The sequence below is a fragment of the Solanum stenotomum genome, chromosome 8, assembly GCF_019186545.1.
Source record: "Solanum stenotomum isolate F172 chromosome 8, ASM1918654v1, whole genome shotgun sequence".
Lineage (NCBI taxonomy): Eukaryota > Viridiplantae > Streptophyta > Magnoliopsida > Solanales > Solanaceae > Solanum > Solanum stenotomum.
Genome location: NC_064289.1, coordinates 60,116,421 through 60,135,499, shown reverse-complemented (window position 1 = coordinate 60,135,499; position 19,079 = coordinate 60,116,421). Strand labels below are relative to the sequence as shown.

General features: G+C 30.1%; 1 protein-coding gene and 3 non-coding genes across 4 annotated transcripts; all 4 read right to left on the bottom strand.

Moving 5' to 3' along the window:
- Positions 1–566: 566 nt before the first annotated feature.
- On the bottom strand, positions 567–5,948 carry LOC125874003 (uncharacterized). The gene is made up of 9 exons (XM_049554807.1): positions 5,865–5,948; positions 5,705–5,760; positions 5,284–5,621; positions 2,653–4,580; positions 2,290–2,559; positions 2,064–2,144; positions 1,779–1,875; positions 1,633–1,699; positions 567–843 (listed from the first exon to the last, which is right to left on the bottom strand). The coding sequence occupies exons 1-9, from the start codon at positions 5,946–5,948 to the stop codon at positions 798–800; spliced, it is 2,967 nt and encodes a 988-aa protein (XP_049410764.1). The 3' UTR covers positions 567–797.
- A 4,518-nt stretch (positions 5,949–10,466) lies between these two features.
- Positions 10,467–10,538, bottom strand: TRNAP-UGG (transfer RNA proline (anticodon UGG)). The gene has a single exon. It is a non-coding gene; the product is annotated as a tRNA-Pro (tRNA).
- A 6,563-nt stretch (positions 10,539–17,101) lies between these two features.
- Positions 17,102–17,173, bottom strand: TRNAP-UGG (transfer RNA proline (anticodon UGG)). The gene has a single exon. It is a non-coding gene; the product is annotated as a tRNA-Pro (tRNA).
- Positions 17,174–18,507: 1,334 nt separating this feature from the next.
- On the bottom strand, positions 18,508–18,579 carry TRNAP-UGG (transfer RNA proline (anticodon UGG)). The gene has a single exon. It is a non-coding gene; the product is annotated as a tRNA-Pro (tRNA).
- Between the last annotated feature and the right edge of the window lie 500 nt (positions 18,580–19,079).

Below are 19,079 nucleotides of genomic sequence, written 5' to 3'. Positions count from 1 at the left end.
CATTTCTAACTTTTCTTATTGCATCCAAAGGTTTTGGTGTTGTCTTTTCAAACTGCACCATAAAATTATGAAGAGTTCTAATATAAGTGTTTCCTTGCGATTATATCATTTTCAACTTTATCATCAACATTATTTTTTCAATGTTATCCACAATTTTTTCTAAGTTTTGAACCCCTAAACATGTATCATTTTTACTCATCCAATGGGTTATTAACATCCAATTCGTTGCGATAACTAAGATTATTAATCATGACATCAAATTCATGAATGATTTTTTCACAAGTGGGTTCATTTAAAATCTCTGAGATTTCATCCCAAACGAATTTTGTAGTATCGAAACACTCTTTAAATTAATAAATATTAATTTATCAATTAAATAATACCTCTATAAAATAATAATATTTCATGATCCACCTATATTAATTTAGTGAGATTTTAGTGCGTATCTTCTTTATTCTGAGATGTTTTGAGTTGGGTCATTTTCCTTTGTAAAATATTTCCGTAGTTGTTTTCTAAACAAATCCAAAACAGAAAAGAACATTGAGAATTTACATTTGTTAAAAAATTAGCAAACCAAGTGAATTCACATGGGAATAGATAACAGACAACCTTTTCTGGATAAACTATGAAAACTTAGTTACTATACCAATATGATACAATACCTCTGTCCAGCTAAAACTTCGAGTATCTGGTAACACAAGGATATCATCATCTGTTACTTGGACTAGTAGTGTTTTTTAATCGATACACAAGCAGTTGGGCACAAAGCTTTCTTCGTGAAAAAGCTGGACAGATTTTCATTCTTTACAGTTTTCGTCATGAAACTTTGTGAAAAGCTGATGCCTGTACTTGAAACAACATTAATGTTAGTCAGCTAGTTAGGCATTCTCATATAGATGGTACAAAAAGCCAAATAAAAAGCTGGTGACTCAAAATGATCCTAGAACAACAGCGTCCAAATGTACAATCACTTTAACTATAGGTTGGTACATGCTAAAATTAAGTGGGTGGCTTAGTTTAAAATTTATTGATTCCAAATTTAGTGATATAACAATCTTTTTGCATTGGTGTTGCTAGTGCAAATTAGAAAGTTCAGAATCACTTTCAATAGAAAACAAAAGTAGGGTGATTCGCAGAAATAGGATCATTTCATGCCCGAACAATGAAGATCACACTTCTTATCAGATTGTAGGATAAGGGCGTCATAACTTTAGTACAATTTTCAGTCTCTTATTTTGTTAAATTGTTCATAGGTCTTATCAGATTGTAGGGCGTGCTTGTGTTGTAGCACCGAGGCCATTTTTGCACAATTCTTAAACAGCAGCCACAAAGTGCCATATTTGTGCAAGTTTTCTCAAAAGTAGATGTCTACAACAGCTTTCATGGCATGACCAATTGCTCAACGTGAAGAATTTCGATATTTCAACCACTTAGCACATAGAAAGCAAGTTTGCATTTCATGCAGATATATTAGAAGGGCCAAATTTTTGTCACAATTCAATCTGATTTCACTAAATCCTCTGGTTATGCAAAATATTGCTGCCCATAATAGAAGAACACCAAATACTATGGTAATTTTGGCACTAAAGAGAAGACAGATGAACAATGTCGTCTTCTTTTAGAAATACATACCTATTGTACTCCAGTTTCTGGATAACAATCCCATTAAGCAAGAGCTCCGAACTATAAACAAGAGTTCCTACAATAGTGATACTTATTGCCATTAGTCACAAGAAAGCAATTGCCAGAAGGGCAAAAAGAAAGAAATGAAATCATACCCCTTTCCAGATATGGAATGCATGCTTTGTAATCTTCTTCGCAGGAAAGAATTAATAGATCATCACTGGTGATTTTACTATTAGATTCGTCCACCACCTGATAAGATCAAAAAGGAAAAGAAAGATACTTAACTGAAATAAATTTGTTATTAATATTTTCAATAATACATTTAAAACAGCAATTTACAAACTTGGTTGATTTTTTCGCAATGCACATCAGTCACACGTCAAGAGTAGAGACTAAAACAGCATCAAAAAAGTCAAATCAATGTCATGGTTGTGTACCTCACCACGCACTGCCTTGACCAAGGTTAGAAGGGTATCTCTATTAGGTTTTGCATTTGGAGTAATAATGACTCTTCGACCCTGTTAATTCAGATGAAAAGTGTACTCTCTCAAGCAACTTAAGCTTTTAGATAGGCTGAATATTCCTGTATAAGTAACTAAAAGTGTACTCTCTCAAGCAACTTAAGCTTTTAGATCAGATGGTTACACAATTATACACACATACCTCTAGAAGGGGATGCTTTCTAGCATGAGCAAGTGAAGCAGGCATACTAAAACCGAGTTCCTTTTCCTTTTTGGCATCTCTTAAGATATAACTTTTCTCATCAACAAAACAGCTTGCTCTTCCACAGCTCTCAAGCCACAAATGTGTTACAATTGGTTTTCCACAGGCAATGGCTTCTAGCATATTCCTAGTTCTTACAAAGCTGTCAGTGATGAAGTGTGTGGCATCAGAACAATTTGACGTGGAGATAAATCCAAGTCTTGACAAAATCTGCATTCAAGGGAAATTAGGAAAACCATAAATCATTGTCCAACACTTGTTCAATTTAAAGTCGAAGATATCTCAGATAATGGGGAACAGTACCTTTTTCTGCTGCTTGATTAATTTGCTATCCAAGCCCTGGCTGAACAAGACACAAATGTCACCTGCACCTTTTCGTCGTCGTGAACCTCTAGGCAGAAAATCAGGTAATTGCTCTGCATAGCCTAATCTAAAAAGCTCTTGAGAAAGGGGTGATCTGGAGAGACTTCTCATGTGTTGCTTGCCTTTCTTGTGATCATTAAGACAGTATGATGGATCTGAGATTCCATTTGAAAATACGTCAGATTTCATCTCTTTTGTCAAAAGATTAGTGGATATGGAGGTCATTTCATTTAATTTGGCAGACTCAGTAGATTCAACTCTTTTGAAGTCCATGGGTATCATCTTCTGACTGGTGACTGAATATTTACAAATTGAGGAATAAGGTTTATTTGCAATCAGAATTGACGAGAGTCCTGACTGGGTCTTTTCTAAAGACTGATTCTGTCTTTTAAATTCCACGGGTTGGCATCTTCTCTCTGCCTTATGATTCAAATCTGGAAACTTAAAGTCATTTCCCTGATCAGCAGGCATCAGTACAGGATAGAGATTGCTTGATCCATTAGAAAGCCGTCGCACCCCTTTATGTGTCCTTTTCCCCTTAGAGACCCAATTTTCCAATTTCACTTGACTCAATGTGGCTGCTACACTTTGGAAAATTTCTCCTTGATTATTCATGCTAACTTTTCTAGCTTTCCTTGATGTGTTTGTACTTGCTTTGGAAACTTTCCCTCTTACAACAGCCACTTTGCACAAATTATCATTTAACTCTCCAAGCTCATGTTGCTTCCTTCTTTTCTTTGGAAAATTAAACTCTGTCTTGGAATTGGTTGTTGGCCTCTCCAAGCTCCTCAAATTTAAAGACACTTGATGCCTAGTTCTATGAACAACAGAAGACAACTCTACTTCAGCTGAGCTACATAAAGTAGGTTCTGGTGAACTATCATCAATGTTAAACTCTCTTGAGATAGCGATCTCAGGATATTTCCCTTCTTTAACTAGGCTGGTTTTTGTAACAGGAGGGGCCCAAAGCACATCACTTTTCAAAGGAGGGGCGTGTAGTAGAGTTTCCATAGCTTCAGCAGCCAGTTGAGTATCAAGGCCAACATCATATGTCTCTAATCCATTTGATTGATTTCCGTCATAATCAACGTGTTGCTCAAATGTACCCATATCAAATTGCTCATCCGACTTCCTCAGGAAATTGGACCCAACATTCATGTGAGCTTCCGGGAGAAACTTTGGTTCCGCCTTATTTAAATCTGTCATACTTTCCATTGGCTCCTTACTGGATTGGATACAAGATACTTTTTGTTTCTTCAGTCCGTAATTCTTTCTGTGATAGGTCAATATCTTTCGGTGTATTGAAAAAGAACCATTTGCACTATCACTTTGCCTCTCAGGCCAGTCAAAAACTCCGGAGTTTTTTACTGCATTTTGAACATTCATTCTGCATGCCAATTTTTGAGGTCCCACACGGCTGAAAAATGGAGGTGATACAATCTTATTCACTCCTCTAGCTTTGACTTCATTGAGTGCATCTTCATTGTAAACTGATAGGTAGTGGTCAACGAAGTCCAGAGCATTAGCTTCTGACAGCTCTCCAGATACTTGAGATTCAGTTTTGTTTAACTTGGGGAGTTCTATTTTACCAGAATGAAGTGGAAAATCTTTATCTCCATTCACACCATAAACAGTTGAGCCTTCCGTTTCCACATTTCCCTTGTAGATTTCATCCTTGGTTAATTCAGCAGCCTGACACCAATCCTCTTCAACTCTTGGTTTTGTATTAACACTGCTCTTATCTATTTGTAGAGATAGTCTGCCATTAATCTCAGAAGACTGTTTCTGTTGATCAGTTTTCTCAAAATCTGTGGTGCTTCTGGCTGAATCCAAAAACTTAAATAGATTCTTTGACCTCCGTAGACATCCTAATAAAAATATAGACAAGATTCAAGGTGCAAAAAAATAGGAGATACACAATGGAAAAGAATTCATGAAATGCGCATTGAAAGATGCTATGAAGATCAAGGAAGCTATAAAGATTTGGATTAAGAGGGCTTTCCCAATAGATGTAGAAATAGTTAAGTCATAATTATGTTGATAGCTATTGATCAACTTCAACGCCTACGCTTCAGATATTTTTACTCAAGTCAAGCTGAAAATTGAACTATGCCGTATATCACTGACAAGGCATTAGTTTATTAGCTTCTGTCATAAAGGCTTCCTAGTTTCTATACACTTCTTGCTTTTGATCTAAAAACACAAATGGTTATCTTCCATAATTGTGAGAACAAGATGGTATTCAGTCATAGGTGAGGAATGATAAATCAGAGAGTGTGCTATTCAACAATAAAATATGAGTCCATTCGCAATTTACACAGCCCAAAAACAACATTTCCAATGGCATTGATGCACATAAATCTATACAACAAGTTATCCTCCTTCAAAATGTTACAGCTTCTAGAGTATTTAGCTAGTGCATTCAGGAGTACTTTGAGCTAGAAAGTTTTTAGATTCAGAGCTTCAGTACAATTACAAATGGGTAAATGAGCATAAAATCATATATCATCAGTTTGATGATTATAAGAATGATATTGAGTGAAAGGTCATGCTTGTAAAACAAATGCTTACCCACATAGGTTTGTTTAGAAACCGGTGAGGGTTTCCACTTATCCAGCTGCTGTTTATACCTTGTATCATCAGAAGATCTCAACTTTGAGACACTTGCCACTTCAGTACCATGCATTCTTTCATCATCACTGTCAAGGACAACCTCTTCCTCACATTCATTTGCGATATGAGAGACCTCATTTTCAGCACAATCAGGGACATCCAAGCTCATTGTAGGAAAATCAAGGTTGTCCATTCCAATTAAAGGACTCTCAATGTTGAAAGTATCATAAAAGGGAAGTGTATATGCATTCTCAGCTTCTATTCTACTCTGATTCTGTTCGTTTTTAGCTTGCTCTCTGATAACAAAATACAAAAACAACAACAACTACCCATCAACACCAAGCAAGTTGGAGTAGGCTATATACTCACTAATCATTGCATTCCATTTTGCTCTCTCATCACAAAACCATGTACAGTTTTCTTTGATGAAATGACCTAAATCAAGCAGATTGTATGTTAAATGTATAGAACTCATATAACCAACTGCAACAATCAAAAAATTGAGATTGAGTTTGTCGTTGCTTCTTTAATTAGCATACACTAGCTGAATCTACTTGTTTTTTTATAGGGAGTGAGTGGGCTGTGAGAACAAGCAAAGACAGAGATTTGAGGAATATATCCATAATTCCTCACCTTAACCTTATTCACAGACTTCGTAATTTGCAGTTAAATTAATAATCTAGAGAGAATGAATACCTTAACAGCTCATGGCCAATCCATTTGAAATCCGTAGCCTATCATTCAAGGAGCAATGTCTTTGACCAACCTCAACTAAAATCTAACTTTGTTAACTTTTCCTGCAAAATCAACAGCAGAATTAGTAAATACACAAACATATACACATACTATCAAGTTGAAATTTCAACTATTTTACTAGGAGACTTTATTTCCAACATGATCATCAGCAGCAACAACACCAGGATAATCAGAAGACAAATCCATCACAAGCAATGAATAATCTTGAATCCCCATATTATTGAATAATCATGGTATGCCCCCGAAAAAAATTAGAAGTATTCAAGCAGCAATGTGTTTGATCAACCTCAACCTCAATCTAATTTTATTATCTCATCCTGCAAAATCAACAACAAAAATAGAAAACAGACAAACAAAAATGTACATTCAATGAACAATGTGTTTCAATCAACCTCAACCAAAATCTAATTTTGCTAATTCTTCCTGCAAAATCAACAACAAAAATAACACATACACAAAGAAAAATGTTCATTCAAGTAGCAATGTGTTTTGATCAACCTCAACCAAAATCTAATTTTGATAATTTTCCTATAAAATCAACCACAGAAATAGCAAATACACAAACATATACAATCATATTGAAATTTCAACTGTTTTACTAGGAGACATTTATCTTCATCATGAATTCACGATCGTCGTCAACAACAACATCAGGATAATCAGAAGCAAATGTGTCACAATCAATTAATAATCTCGAATCCACTTATTACTAAATAATCATTGTATGCCCAAAACAATACAATGTTCATTCAAGGAGTAATGTGTTTGATCAACCTCAGCCAAAGTCTAATTTTGTTAATTTTTCCTACAAAATCAACAACAAAAATAGCAAACACACAAACAAAAATGTACATTCAAGGAGCAATATGTTTCGATCAACCTCAACCAAAATCTAATTTTATTAACCTCTCCTACAAAATCAACAACAGAAATACCAAACACACAAACATATACACATTCGATCATCTTAAAACTCTTAACTATTTCAATAGGAGACATTTATCTTCATCATGAATTTAGAGGCAGAGCTAGAAGCCTAACGTACAGGTTCAGCGTAACCTAATAGTTTTAGTTCAAAACCTGTAATCATATTATATAATCATATTATATTATAAGTGGGAAGCCTCCAAGTCAAAAGTTGAATTACGAAAATACCCCTACACTAATTTTTTTCATTAAAAAATATCTTTTACTAACTTTTAAAATCAAATCAATAATGATAATTAAATGACATTTCTCTTTTTTCTTAAATTTTTGACATTTTTTCTTAATCAATCCTTCTATATATATATTAAAAAATCTTACATTTTCTCTAGCTACTTCCGTTTATTTGCATTAAAAAATTTCAATTAAAAGTAAAAACACCTTTAAGGCATTTTCTTTAAGAGATCACAATAAATATTGGCTCTTCATTATTTTTCTTCAACTCTCAGGCTTTTGCTCTTCTAACTTCCAAACTTTTGGCCTCCCAATCCAATATATCACTACATATACTTATAGCTTCTAAAATCATATCACTTTTTAGTAAATTTTAATTGTAAAGCTGGTGATTTTTTTTTTCTATTGGGTTGTATCAGGTATTGTTTCATTTGTAATAAATTAAATTTTGTTTGCTTTATTGATTCTTGTAATTTTTCATAAATATTTCTTCTTCTTCCATTGAATATCAGGCTTTCAATAAAGATTCTTTTCTGAGTTGTTTGTTTTTTTTACATTTGTTATTGATAAAGTATGTCTCCTTCACGTATGGAATTGATTTAATTTGCGTTTCAGTTGCATTGATATTCTTTATTACATAAAGAATAATTTTCTTTTCTATTTTTGCTTGATAAGATATAAATAATCTTAATTACTATTCTAAAGAAAGATAATGTTACACCTTGTGCACCAATAATTTCATACGTAGAAGTAAATAAATACAGTATACATACTTTTGTATTATCATTATAACTTTTGGTTTTTTGGCATAATTATTGTAAATTTTTATTTTATGTTTGTACCATTTGTTAGTAAGGAACATATGTCTTAGTTGTAAGCAAAATACTTGGCAGATTTAGATGTTAAAATTTAAATTTTGATACAATTTATATTGTTAAAATTGAAATTTCTAAGTTAATTATATATGTCAAAGAACTGAAAGTAAACTCTTTTTTTCATTTCTTCCATTTACGGATGTTGATTAGAATGAGGAATTGAGATATGATTGTTTCTTAGGTAAAATTAGTTAAATAAATAACTTTTTTGGTTTAATTTTAAGTAACTTTTTTATTAAAATTTATAATATAATCTGATAAAAATAAAGTAAGAACAAGAGTAGGATCAAATACGTCCGTACTTTGACATGGGTATTATAAGTGGGAAGCTCCTAACCTCAAAGTTGGATTACCATTTTGTCCTTCATTATTTTTTTATGTACAAAATAAAAAATATATTCTAATAACTAAATACAAAACTAGTTACTAAATATGTACAAAATTAAACTTAGAACTTACTCACTTACTAATACCCAATATCAGTTATCACTATCCTAGAATTTTAGAACTCATAAATTCTAAATCCTAATTCTCCGTCTCTGTTCACGATCATCATCATCATCAACAACAACAAAATCATGCCTAATAAAAAACACAATCCATTGAAGAAATTAAAGGGCAGTAATTGACAGTTTCGCGATATATATAGTTAAATAGAAGCGAGAATTAATCACCTGAATAAAATGCGATTACAGAAAACCAGTTGGAATCATTGATATGGATTCCACTTGAGGATTATGGAATCGCCGATACAGTCTAGACTGTAGAACTGTGAGTTTTTGTTAATGGCGAAATATGGGTTTTTTTCGAGGAGAAATGGAGAAGGCAAAAAGTAAAGCGGCAACTTTTTGGAGGGAAATAGTACATAATATTTATTTATTTTACTATATATGTATACATGTAATAAATTTGATTAAAAATTAAGGCATGAAAAAAATAATATGGAGCAAATTAATTAATTTTGAAATTTAAACTTTTTTCAGTTGTCTTCNTTGTAATTTATAGTTTCTTTTTCGTCAATTTCAAACAATATATGTTTATCATATGATTCATTTTATGTGGTACCAATAGAATTTAAAGAGTCAATTAAATATGTTATATAACTTTTAAATATTTAAGCTATTAATTATTGTAATGTATAGTATTACTTATATTATTTTTGAATATAAATGTTACCTTTTTTATCCTATTTTATATGGCATTGATAGAATTGAAAGTGTCAAATAATTGTTAATTATTGTAATATGATATGTAGTACTTTTTATGTAGTTTTTACTATTTTTAAGCATACTAAGTATAGTATTACTTATATTATTTTTAAATATATTTAAATCTACTACTTATATATATATTTTTTAGTAGATAAGTGTGAATGTGAGGGCATTTTTAAATACCCTGACTTTCACACTTATCTACTACTTATATTATACATTATATTATATATGGCTCCTTTTATTAGGTGCCACGTGTCGAAAAAAGAGTGAATTTTATTCACTCTTCTTATATAGTATATATATATATATAAATATTTATTTTTTTTAGTAGATAAGTGTGAATGCGAGGGCATTTTTAAATACCCAAAATACCCTCACTTTCACACTTATCTACTACTTATATTATACATTATATTATATATATATATATATATATATGGCTCCTTTTATTAGGTGCCACGTGTCGAAAGAAGAGTGAATTTTATTCACTCTTCTTATATAGTAATAATAATATTTTTTTTAGTAGATAAGTGTGAATGTGAGGGCATTTTTAAATACCCAAAATATCCTCACTTTCACACCTATCTACTACTTATATTATACATTATATTATATATATATATATATGGCTCCTTTTATTAGGTGCCACGTGTCGAAAGAAAAGTGAATTTTATTCACTCTTCTTATATAGTAAAATACATGTAATAAATTTGATTTAAAATTAAGGCATGAAAAAAATAATATGGAGCGTATTAATTAATTTTGAAATTTAAACTTTTTTCAGTTGTCTTCCTCTTTTTGTCCTATAGTTGAAAAAAAGGAGTAATACAAAAAGGTAACCTTTTTTTTTTTATTGGTTTGAGGGAAGATCTAATCTCGCTTATTCCATTGCGGCATTTTCTTCTTGATAGGTCTCTTAACATCTTTTTTTTTTTAATCGAAGTTATTTCACAAGACTTGTTAAGGTAACAAGCTTTAAGTTTTTTGTGAAAAATAAAATTTATATATGTAAAAACTATTATTAAAAGTATCATAAATCACAATAAGTTATACTTAAAATATATAAAGAAATTCCGATAAAAAAAAATTTGATTGCGTTCCGTAAAAATTAATGGGAAATGACAACAAAAGCAATATTGGGGCGTTCCGAGAATCGAACTCGGGACCTCTCGCACCCAAAGCGAGAATCATACCACTAGACCAAACGCCCACATTGGCTCTTAGATTGTAGACAATTTATATATAGAAATAATTATGTATTTAATTTGACGATAGTAGAAACTAGCAAGTTGTATAATATAAAAAATGGTAGTGAAATACATTCTATCTTCAAGTGATGTTTCCTCACATTTTCAAAGAAATTTCATTTAATGAGTTTTTTCGAGTCGGGGATCTTATTAGAAACAACACCTCTATCTTCCTTAATGTAGGGGTAAGGGTTGTGTACACCCATCTATCCCAAATTCCATTTATGAGTTCACACTCGGTGTGCTTATTACTTTTCCTTCTCTATGCACCTATAGAGGTAGCATATTTTTACTTCATTATATCTTCAAAACACATATTAAGAAATTGATTAAATATGTATAAGGGGTGTGTTTGGTATGATATATATATATGTAATCTAGTATTTTCTCTGTCCCTAATTATTTGTCCACTTTTAAATTGACACACCTATTAAGAATACAATGATATAGTGAGTTTACCATTTTACCCCTATTAATTATGAATTAGATGAATTAAAAACTTAAGATTTTCAAGAACTTTTACATTTTTCAAAGTAAATAATTGAGNTTTGTATATTAATTTTTATTTTATAAGTTATAACACAATAAATGACGTTCTTGTTTGGGCTCTCACATTTGACTTCTCAATTGATTGTGTACATAAATCAAAGATGGTTATTTGACTGTCCATAGTTAACTGAGAAAAGTTTCCCTCTTTTTTTTACCCAAAAAACTAAAAGTAAAAATTAAAGAATATATTCTATCCGTGAAATCATATATATAATAACATGTTTATCTTACACCCAACAAAGATATAGTTCATATACTTATAAACAATTTTAAATTTATTCAACCAAGAATGATTCTTTCAAGGAAAATAACAACATCGTGTTATCACATATATATGGGCAGTATAATAATATGAAAAATTATTGGTCAAAAGTTATTAAGGAAAGATGAAAGATAGAAATAATTAATATAATAATTATGAGAATTCATAATATTATAACTAAATAATGTAAAAGAGTGTGAATAATGTTTACAATAATTAGTAATAAGAGAATTTATAATGTTATAACTAAAGAATTAATGTGCAATACATGAATTTCTAATAGATTGTATACTTACATAAATAAATAGGTCTTTTAATTAATGTTACTATTTATTTATTTTGTAGTTATTAGATTTTAATTTAGTGTAGAGACAAAATGAAAATGTTTATTTCATATTAATGAATATAAAATTTATTTTTTTAATGATAAATTTTAAATGATTCATATATTTTCACATTTGTTGTGAGTTTTTTTTTTAAAAAAAAGAACTCGGAACATTTTAAAATAATATATTTGAAGTTAGAAGATCTTGTTAACTTGATAATACATTCGTGACATATATAAATACCACCAAATATATTAGATAGATAGATTTGCATTAATGAAAATATTATCTCAGAAAAATTAGCTATTAAATATATAATAAAAATTAAACTAATACAAACTTCAACTCGCGTTATTACAAGTTATGAACTTTTCTTTGTCGAAAATACTAAAATATTAAGAAATAGTAAATTAGTAAAACTAAAGGACAATGTTTATATAGTAATAACTATTTTGATGCAAACTTCTTGACAATCTAAATTACATAAGAAACATTTATGAATAAAGTCATTCTTTTGTCTTGAACATCAACTCTTGAGAAGTTTAATAAATTTGGAATAAGATATTCAGAAGCATATATCTACATCGCAAGAGAAATTATAATCAAAAGTAAATCAATTTAGACTACATCATGTTAACTTCATATATTGGAACATTACATACTAATGTATATACTAAGCGAAAAAAATATTGATTATATCATCAGAATTATTTTCCTCAAGTACTCGAGGTTAAGAAATATACCCTCTTAGGATAGAACGACTAACTTCATCAAAATAGTGGTATCTTATACTCAGCTAAACTTCGAACTCACTCAACGACAATAAATCAGACAAAAAAAATTAAAATGCAAGAAGAATAGCCGAATATTAAAAAAAATTGTGATTGAAAAATGAGAGGGATCCCCTCTATTTATAGTCAACAAAGGGTAATATGAACAAGTGTTTTTTGTGTCTTATCTGAAAAGTCATGACGTTTTAGAGAAGTCACAACCCTTTGAAAAAGTCACAACTTATTGAAAAAATCACAACTCTTTGAAAAAGTCACAACTCATTGAAAAATCACAACCCTTTGAAAAAAGTCACAACTCATCAGAAAAGTCACAACCTAAGTTAAGGATATTATAGTAATATAACATTCAAGTTAGGAGTTCATGTTTTTAATGTAATATAGATAATATATGAATTAGTTATGCATACCGGGGTAGTTCTACATTTTTCAAAAGTAATTCATTGAGGGTATAATAGGTAAAAAAAAAATTGTCTTTTCTTGATTTGTCATAATGGACAAGTAATTAGGGACAACTAAAAAATGAAAAGTTGACAAGTAATTAAGTACAGAGGGGAGAGAAGGCCCAAAATAGTCCCTCATCTTTGGGTTAAGACTCAAAGTCATCCTTGAGTTTTCAGATGAAGCACTAATAGTCCCTCATGTTTGCAATATTGGTGCACTTTTGGTGCACTTTTGGTCCTCCTCCAAAATTTTACCTATTTTTTAACATTGATTTTATTCATAATTTATTCATGGAATGTTTAATCGTCATTTTATATATTTAGTAGAAATAATAACTTCATGTGAGAGATTTAGTAGAAATCGTATTGCAAGTTAAGTCGAGAGGTTCATCACGATGATTTCATGTGCAATAGTACATATTTTTCTTTTCTTGCAATGTCATATGTTAAAATTTTCTTAGTTTAGCTGTAGTAATTTTTATACTGAACAGGACAAGGTATTCTTCTTCTCACCTTCTCTCACATAGAGTTATTATTTCTACTAAATATATAAAAAGACGATGGGACATTCCTTACATTAAATTATGAACAAAATCAATGTTAAAAAATAGGCAAAAGTTTAGGGGAGGACCGAAAGTGCACCAATATTCCAAACACGGGGGACTATTAGTGCTCCATGTGAAAACTCAAGGATGACTTTGAGTCTTAACTCAAAGATGAGGGACTTTTTTGGGCCTTCTTTCGACGGAGGGAGAGTAAATAATATGAATTTACCTAAGTATAATATTATGTATTGGAAATTTAGAATAGATAACCTAATATTTTATGTTGCTTGTTGGACTGTTTATCTTTAAAATTTTCAAATTTTGTTCATAAATNAATACCTAACCAAATATATTAGATAGATAGATTTGCATTAATGAAAATATTATCTTAGAAAAATTAGTTATTAAATATATAATAAAAATTAAACTAATACAAACTTCAACTTGTGTTATTACAAGTTATGAACTTTTCTTTGTCGAAAATACTAAAATATTAAGAAATAGTAAATTAGTAAAACTAAAGGACAATGTTTATATAGTAATAACTATTTTGATGCAAACTTCTTGACAATCTAAATCACATAAGAAACATTTATGAATAAAGTCATTCTTTTGTCTTGAGCATCAACGCTTGAGAAGTTTAATAAATTTGGAATAAGATATTCAGAAGCATATATCTACATCTCAAGAGAAATTATAAACAAAAGCAAATCAACTTAGACTACATCATGTTAACTTCATATATTGGAACATTACATACTAATGTATATACTAAGCGAAAAAATAATGATTATATCATCAGAATTATTTTCCTCAAGTACTCGAGGTTAAGAAATATACCCTCTTTGGATAGAACGACTAACTTCATCAGAATAGTGGTATCTTATACTCAGCTAAACTTCGAACTCACTCAATGACAATAAATCAGACAAAAAAAATTAAAATGCAAGAAGAATAGCCAAATATTAAAAAAAATTGTGGTTGAAAAATGAAAGGGATCCCCTCTATTTATAGTCAACAAAGGGTAATATGAACAAGTGTTTTTTGTGTCTTATCTGAAAAGTCATGACATTTTAGAGAAATCACAACTCTTTGAAAAAGTCACAACTTATTGAAAAAATCACAACTCTTTGAAAAAGTCACAACTCTTTAGAAAAGTCACAACTCATCGAAAAATCACAACCCTTTGAAAAAAGTCACAACTCATCAGAAAAGTCACAACTTATCGAAAAAGTCACAACCTAAGTTAGGGATATTATAGTAATATAACATTCATGTTAGGAGTTCATGCTTTTAAGGTAATATAGATAATATATGAATTAGTTATGCATACCGGGGTAGTTCTACATTTTTCAAAAGTAATTAATTGAGGGTATAATAGGTTAAAAAAAATTGTCTTTTCTTGATTTGTCATAATGGACAAGTAATTAGGGACAACTAAAAAATGAAAAGTGGATAAGTAATTAAGGACAGAGGGGAGAGAAGGCCCAAAATAGTTCATCATCTTTGGGTTAAGACTCAAAGTCATCCTTGAGTTTTCAGACGGAGCACTGATAGTCCCTCATATTTGCAATATTGGTGCACTTTTGGTCCTCCTCCAAAATTTTACCTATTTTTTAACATTGATTTTATGCATAATTTATCCATGGAATGTTTAATCATCATTTTATATATTTAATAGAAATAATAACTCTATGTGAGAGATTGTGAAAAGAAAAACACATTGTTTTATTTAGTAGAAATTGTATTGCAGGTTAAGTCGAGAGGTTCATCACGATGATTTCATGTGCAATAGTACATATTTTTCTTTTTTTGCAATGTCATATGTTAAAATTTTCTTAGTTTAGCTGCAGTAATTTTTATACTGAACAGAACAAGGTATTCTTCTTCTCACCTTCTCTCACATAGAGTTATTATTTCTACTAAATAAATAAAAAGACAATGGGACATTCCTTACATAAAATTATGAACAAAATCAATGTTAAAAAATAGGCAAAAGTTTAGGGGAGGACCGAAAGTGCACCAATATTCCAAACACGGGGGACTATTAGTGCTCCATGTGAAAACTCAAGGATGACTTTGAGTCTTAACTCAAAGATGAGGGACTTTTTTGGGCCTTCTTTCGACGGAGGGAGAGTAAATAATATGAATTTACCTAAGTATAATATTATGTATTGGAAATTTAGAATAGATAACCTAATATTTTATGTTGCTTGTTGGACTGTTTATCTTTAAAATTTTCAAATTTTGTTCATAAATCGCATGTGACTGATGTGATGTATTTTATACCTTGTCAATGATCCCCAATGCATTTTTGTTTTTGTCCCTTTTTATAGCGTTAATGGAACTAGGAAGTAGCATATATTCTCTACTATATTAATAATAATAATAATAATAAACTTTATTTTGTTGCATACATTAAACGGCAATATAGAAATTGACATAAAATCTTGTGATTTTGTTAGATATCAAGGAAGCATTAGCATAAAAAAAAATATTCATTTTTTTCCATTTTTCAAATACTCTTATCATTTTTACTTTGAATTTTTTTATTTTTTCAAATTTCACAATAAAACATAGTCAAACATCTGACAAATAATTCCATCAAAAAACTCAGATAGAATAACGTTGTGAGATTTATACTTTAAAGATAATTTGTCAGTTCCTTCTAGTTGGTCTTTTTGCCTTGGATTAAAAGTGAAGTTAAACAACCTCTTCACCAATGAGGTAAAGATAAAATATGCTTACATTTTATTTTTTTCGAACCTCATTTTGAACTACATTAGACATATTGTTGTAACAATGCGGTTGAAGAACTACAAAAGAAAAAGGAAAGAAAAAAAAGGAATTGTAGCCATAGTTATAATAATGCATGGAATAATTTTAAGGGAATCTTATGTATTATTTTATATAATAATGTATGAATTAGTTATGCATACAGGGGTCGTTTGGTAGACAAATGGTAGATAGATAAGAAATAAGTTACCCTTGCTAACACCCAAAAGGCAAATTCTTAGCTTTCACGGCAAGGAGTTTCGAACTTGAGACCTCCAAAATGCAAGTCCCAAGCCCAAACCATCAAGCCACCCCAAAGGGTTTATCATATATCAACTACTCTACCCTCTATCATGTATAAAATAATACATAAATTTCATCATATTAATTATACAAGTTTCCAATTACAAACCAAACACCATATTAATCTTACACAAGAATAATTTACCTTCTAATCAGCTATCAAACGTAGTATTACTTATGCATAAATTAATACAGATACATAACTCACCTTTAAATAAGTTACCAAACAACTAACTTATAGTTTTGAAAAGACTACCAAAATGTTTACTTAAAAGCTCATAGAATAATAGGAGGTTGTTGTATTTTGTGTCATTTCCTCTCAAGAAGTTTCATAATGAGTATAATGATCCTATAGTATCTCGATGTAACTTATTCTTAACAAATAAGGGTGAAAGAAAGCAAGTAAGAAAGATTGAGAAATACAATCATTTAATTTAACTTGTTAAAATTCAAATTTACTATCGTAAAAAACAAGTTCAATGGATTTTGTCGAAACGAGTTAATTTGAAGCACCAAAAATGATGATTAAAAATTGGGGGCGTTCCGAGAATCGAACTCGGGACCTCTCGCACCCAAAGCGAGAATCATACCACTAGACCAAACGCCCACATTTGCTCTTCAATTGTAGATAATATATATGTAAAACAATAATATTGTATTTAGTTTGACTATAGTAGCAAGTAGCAAGTTGTACAATATAAAAAATGGTAATGAAATACATTCTATCTTTAAGTGATGTTTCCTCACATTTTCAAAGAAATTTCATTTAGCAAGTGTTTTTTTCGAGTCGGGGATCTTATCAGAAACAACATATTTATCTTCTTTAATGTAGGGGTAAGGGTTGTGTACACCCCACCTATCCCAAATTCTATTTATGAGTTCACACTCGGTGTGCTTATTACTTTTCCTTCTATTTGCACCTTTAGAGGGAGCATATTTTTACTTCATTATATCTTCAAAACATATATTAAGAAATCAATTAAATATGTATAAGGGGTGTGTTTGGTATGATTATATATATATATATATATATATATCAAGAAAAATTATACGTAATCTAATAAAATAATATGAATTTACCTAAGTATAATATTATATATTGGAATAAATAACCTAATATTCTATGTTACCTGTTGGACGGTATATCTTTAAAATTTTAAAATTTTTCTCATAAATCGCATGTGAAACATCCGTTTTATGCCTTATGAATGATCGTCATTCCTCAATGCATTTTTGTAGCTGTCCCTTTTTATAGCGTTAATGGAGCTAGGAAGTAGCATATAGTCTCTACCATTATTAAAAAAACAAAAAAAAAAACTTTACTTTGTTGCATATATTAAACGGTAATATGGAAATTGAAATAAAATCTCGTGATTTTGTTAGATATCAAGGAAGCATTATCATACAAAAATAATCATTTTTTTCCAATTTTCAAATGCTCTTATCATTTTACATTGAAAATAAAACTTCTTTTTTTTTCCAGATTTCACAATAAAACATGGTTAAACATCTGACAAATGTGAGATTTGCACTTTAAAGATAATTTACCTTCTAATCAACTATCAAATATGATATTACTTATGCATAATTTAATACATATATAATTTACCTTTATCAAACAACTCCTTATAATTTTTAAAAGACTACCAAATGTTTACTCAAAAGCTCATAGAATAATAGGAGGTTGTTGTATTTTGTGTCATTTCCTCTTTGATTTACTGTATCTTCAAGAAGTTTCATCATGAGTATAATGACCCTATAGTATCTCGATGTAACTTATTCTCAACCAATAAGGGTGAAAGAAGCAAGTAAGAAAGATTGGGAAATAAAATCATATGATCTAACTTGTTAAATTTAAATTTATTATTGTATAAAACAAGTTCAACGGATTTCATCGCGACGAGCTAATTCGAAGCACCAAAAAATGATGATTAAAAATTGGGGGCGTTCCGAGAATCGAACTCGGGACCTCTCGCACCCAAAGCGAGAATCATACCACTAGACCAAACGCCCACAATGATTCTCATCAGACAAAGTATTAAATAAATTATGTTCTGTGTTTAGTTTGACTAATAACAAAGATACAATGAGAAAAAAAATGCTAATGAAAGTAAAAATTGTGTTAGTCAATGATACATGTTATAAATCATAATTTCACATCAAATATTATGCTATATACAACTATACAAGCATATATTAGGAATTCAGTTCACTACAATGGATGACTGTCNGACAAAGTATTAAATAAATTATTTTCTGTGTTTAGTTTGACTAATAACAGAGATACAATGAGAAAAAAAAATGCTAATGAAAGTAAAAATTGTGTTAGTCAATGATACATGTTATAAATCATAATTTCACATCAAATATTATGCTATATACAACTATACAAGCATATATTAGGAATTCAGTTCACTACAATGGATGACTGTCTACGATATCATGGAACTCAGTGACAGAGCCATAGTTTTCACAAAGGAAGATTCAAAATATAAAGTAGTAAAAAGATATAC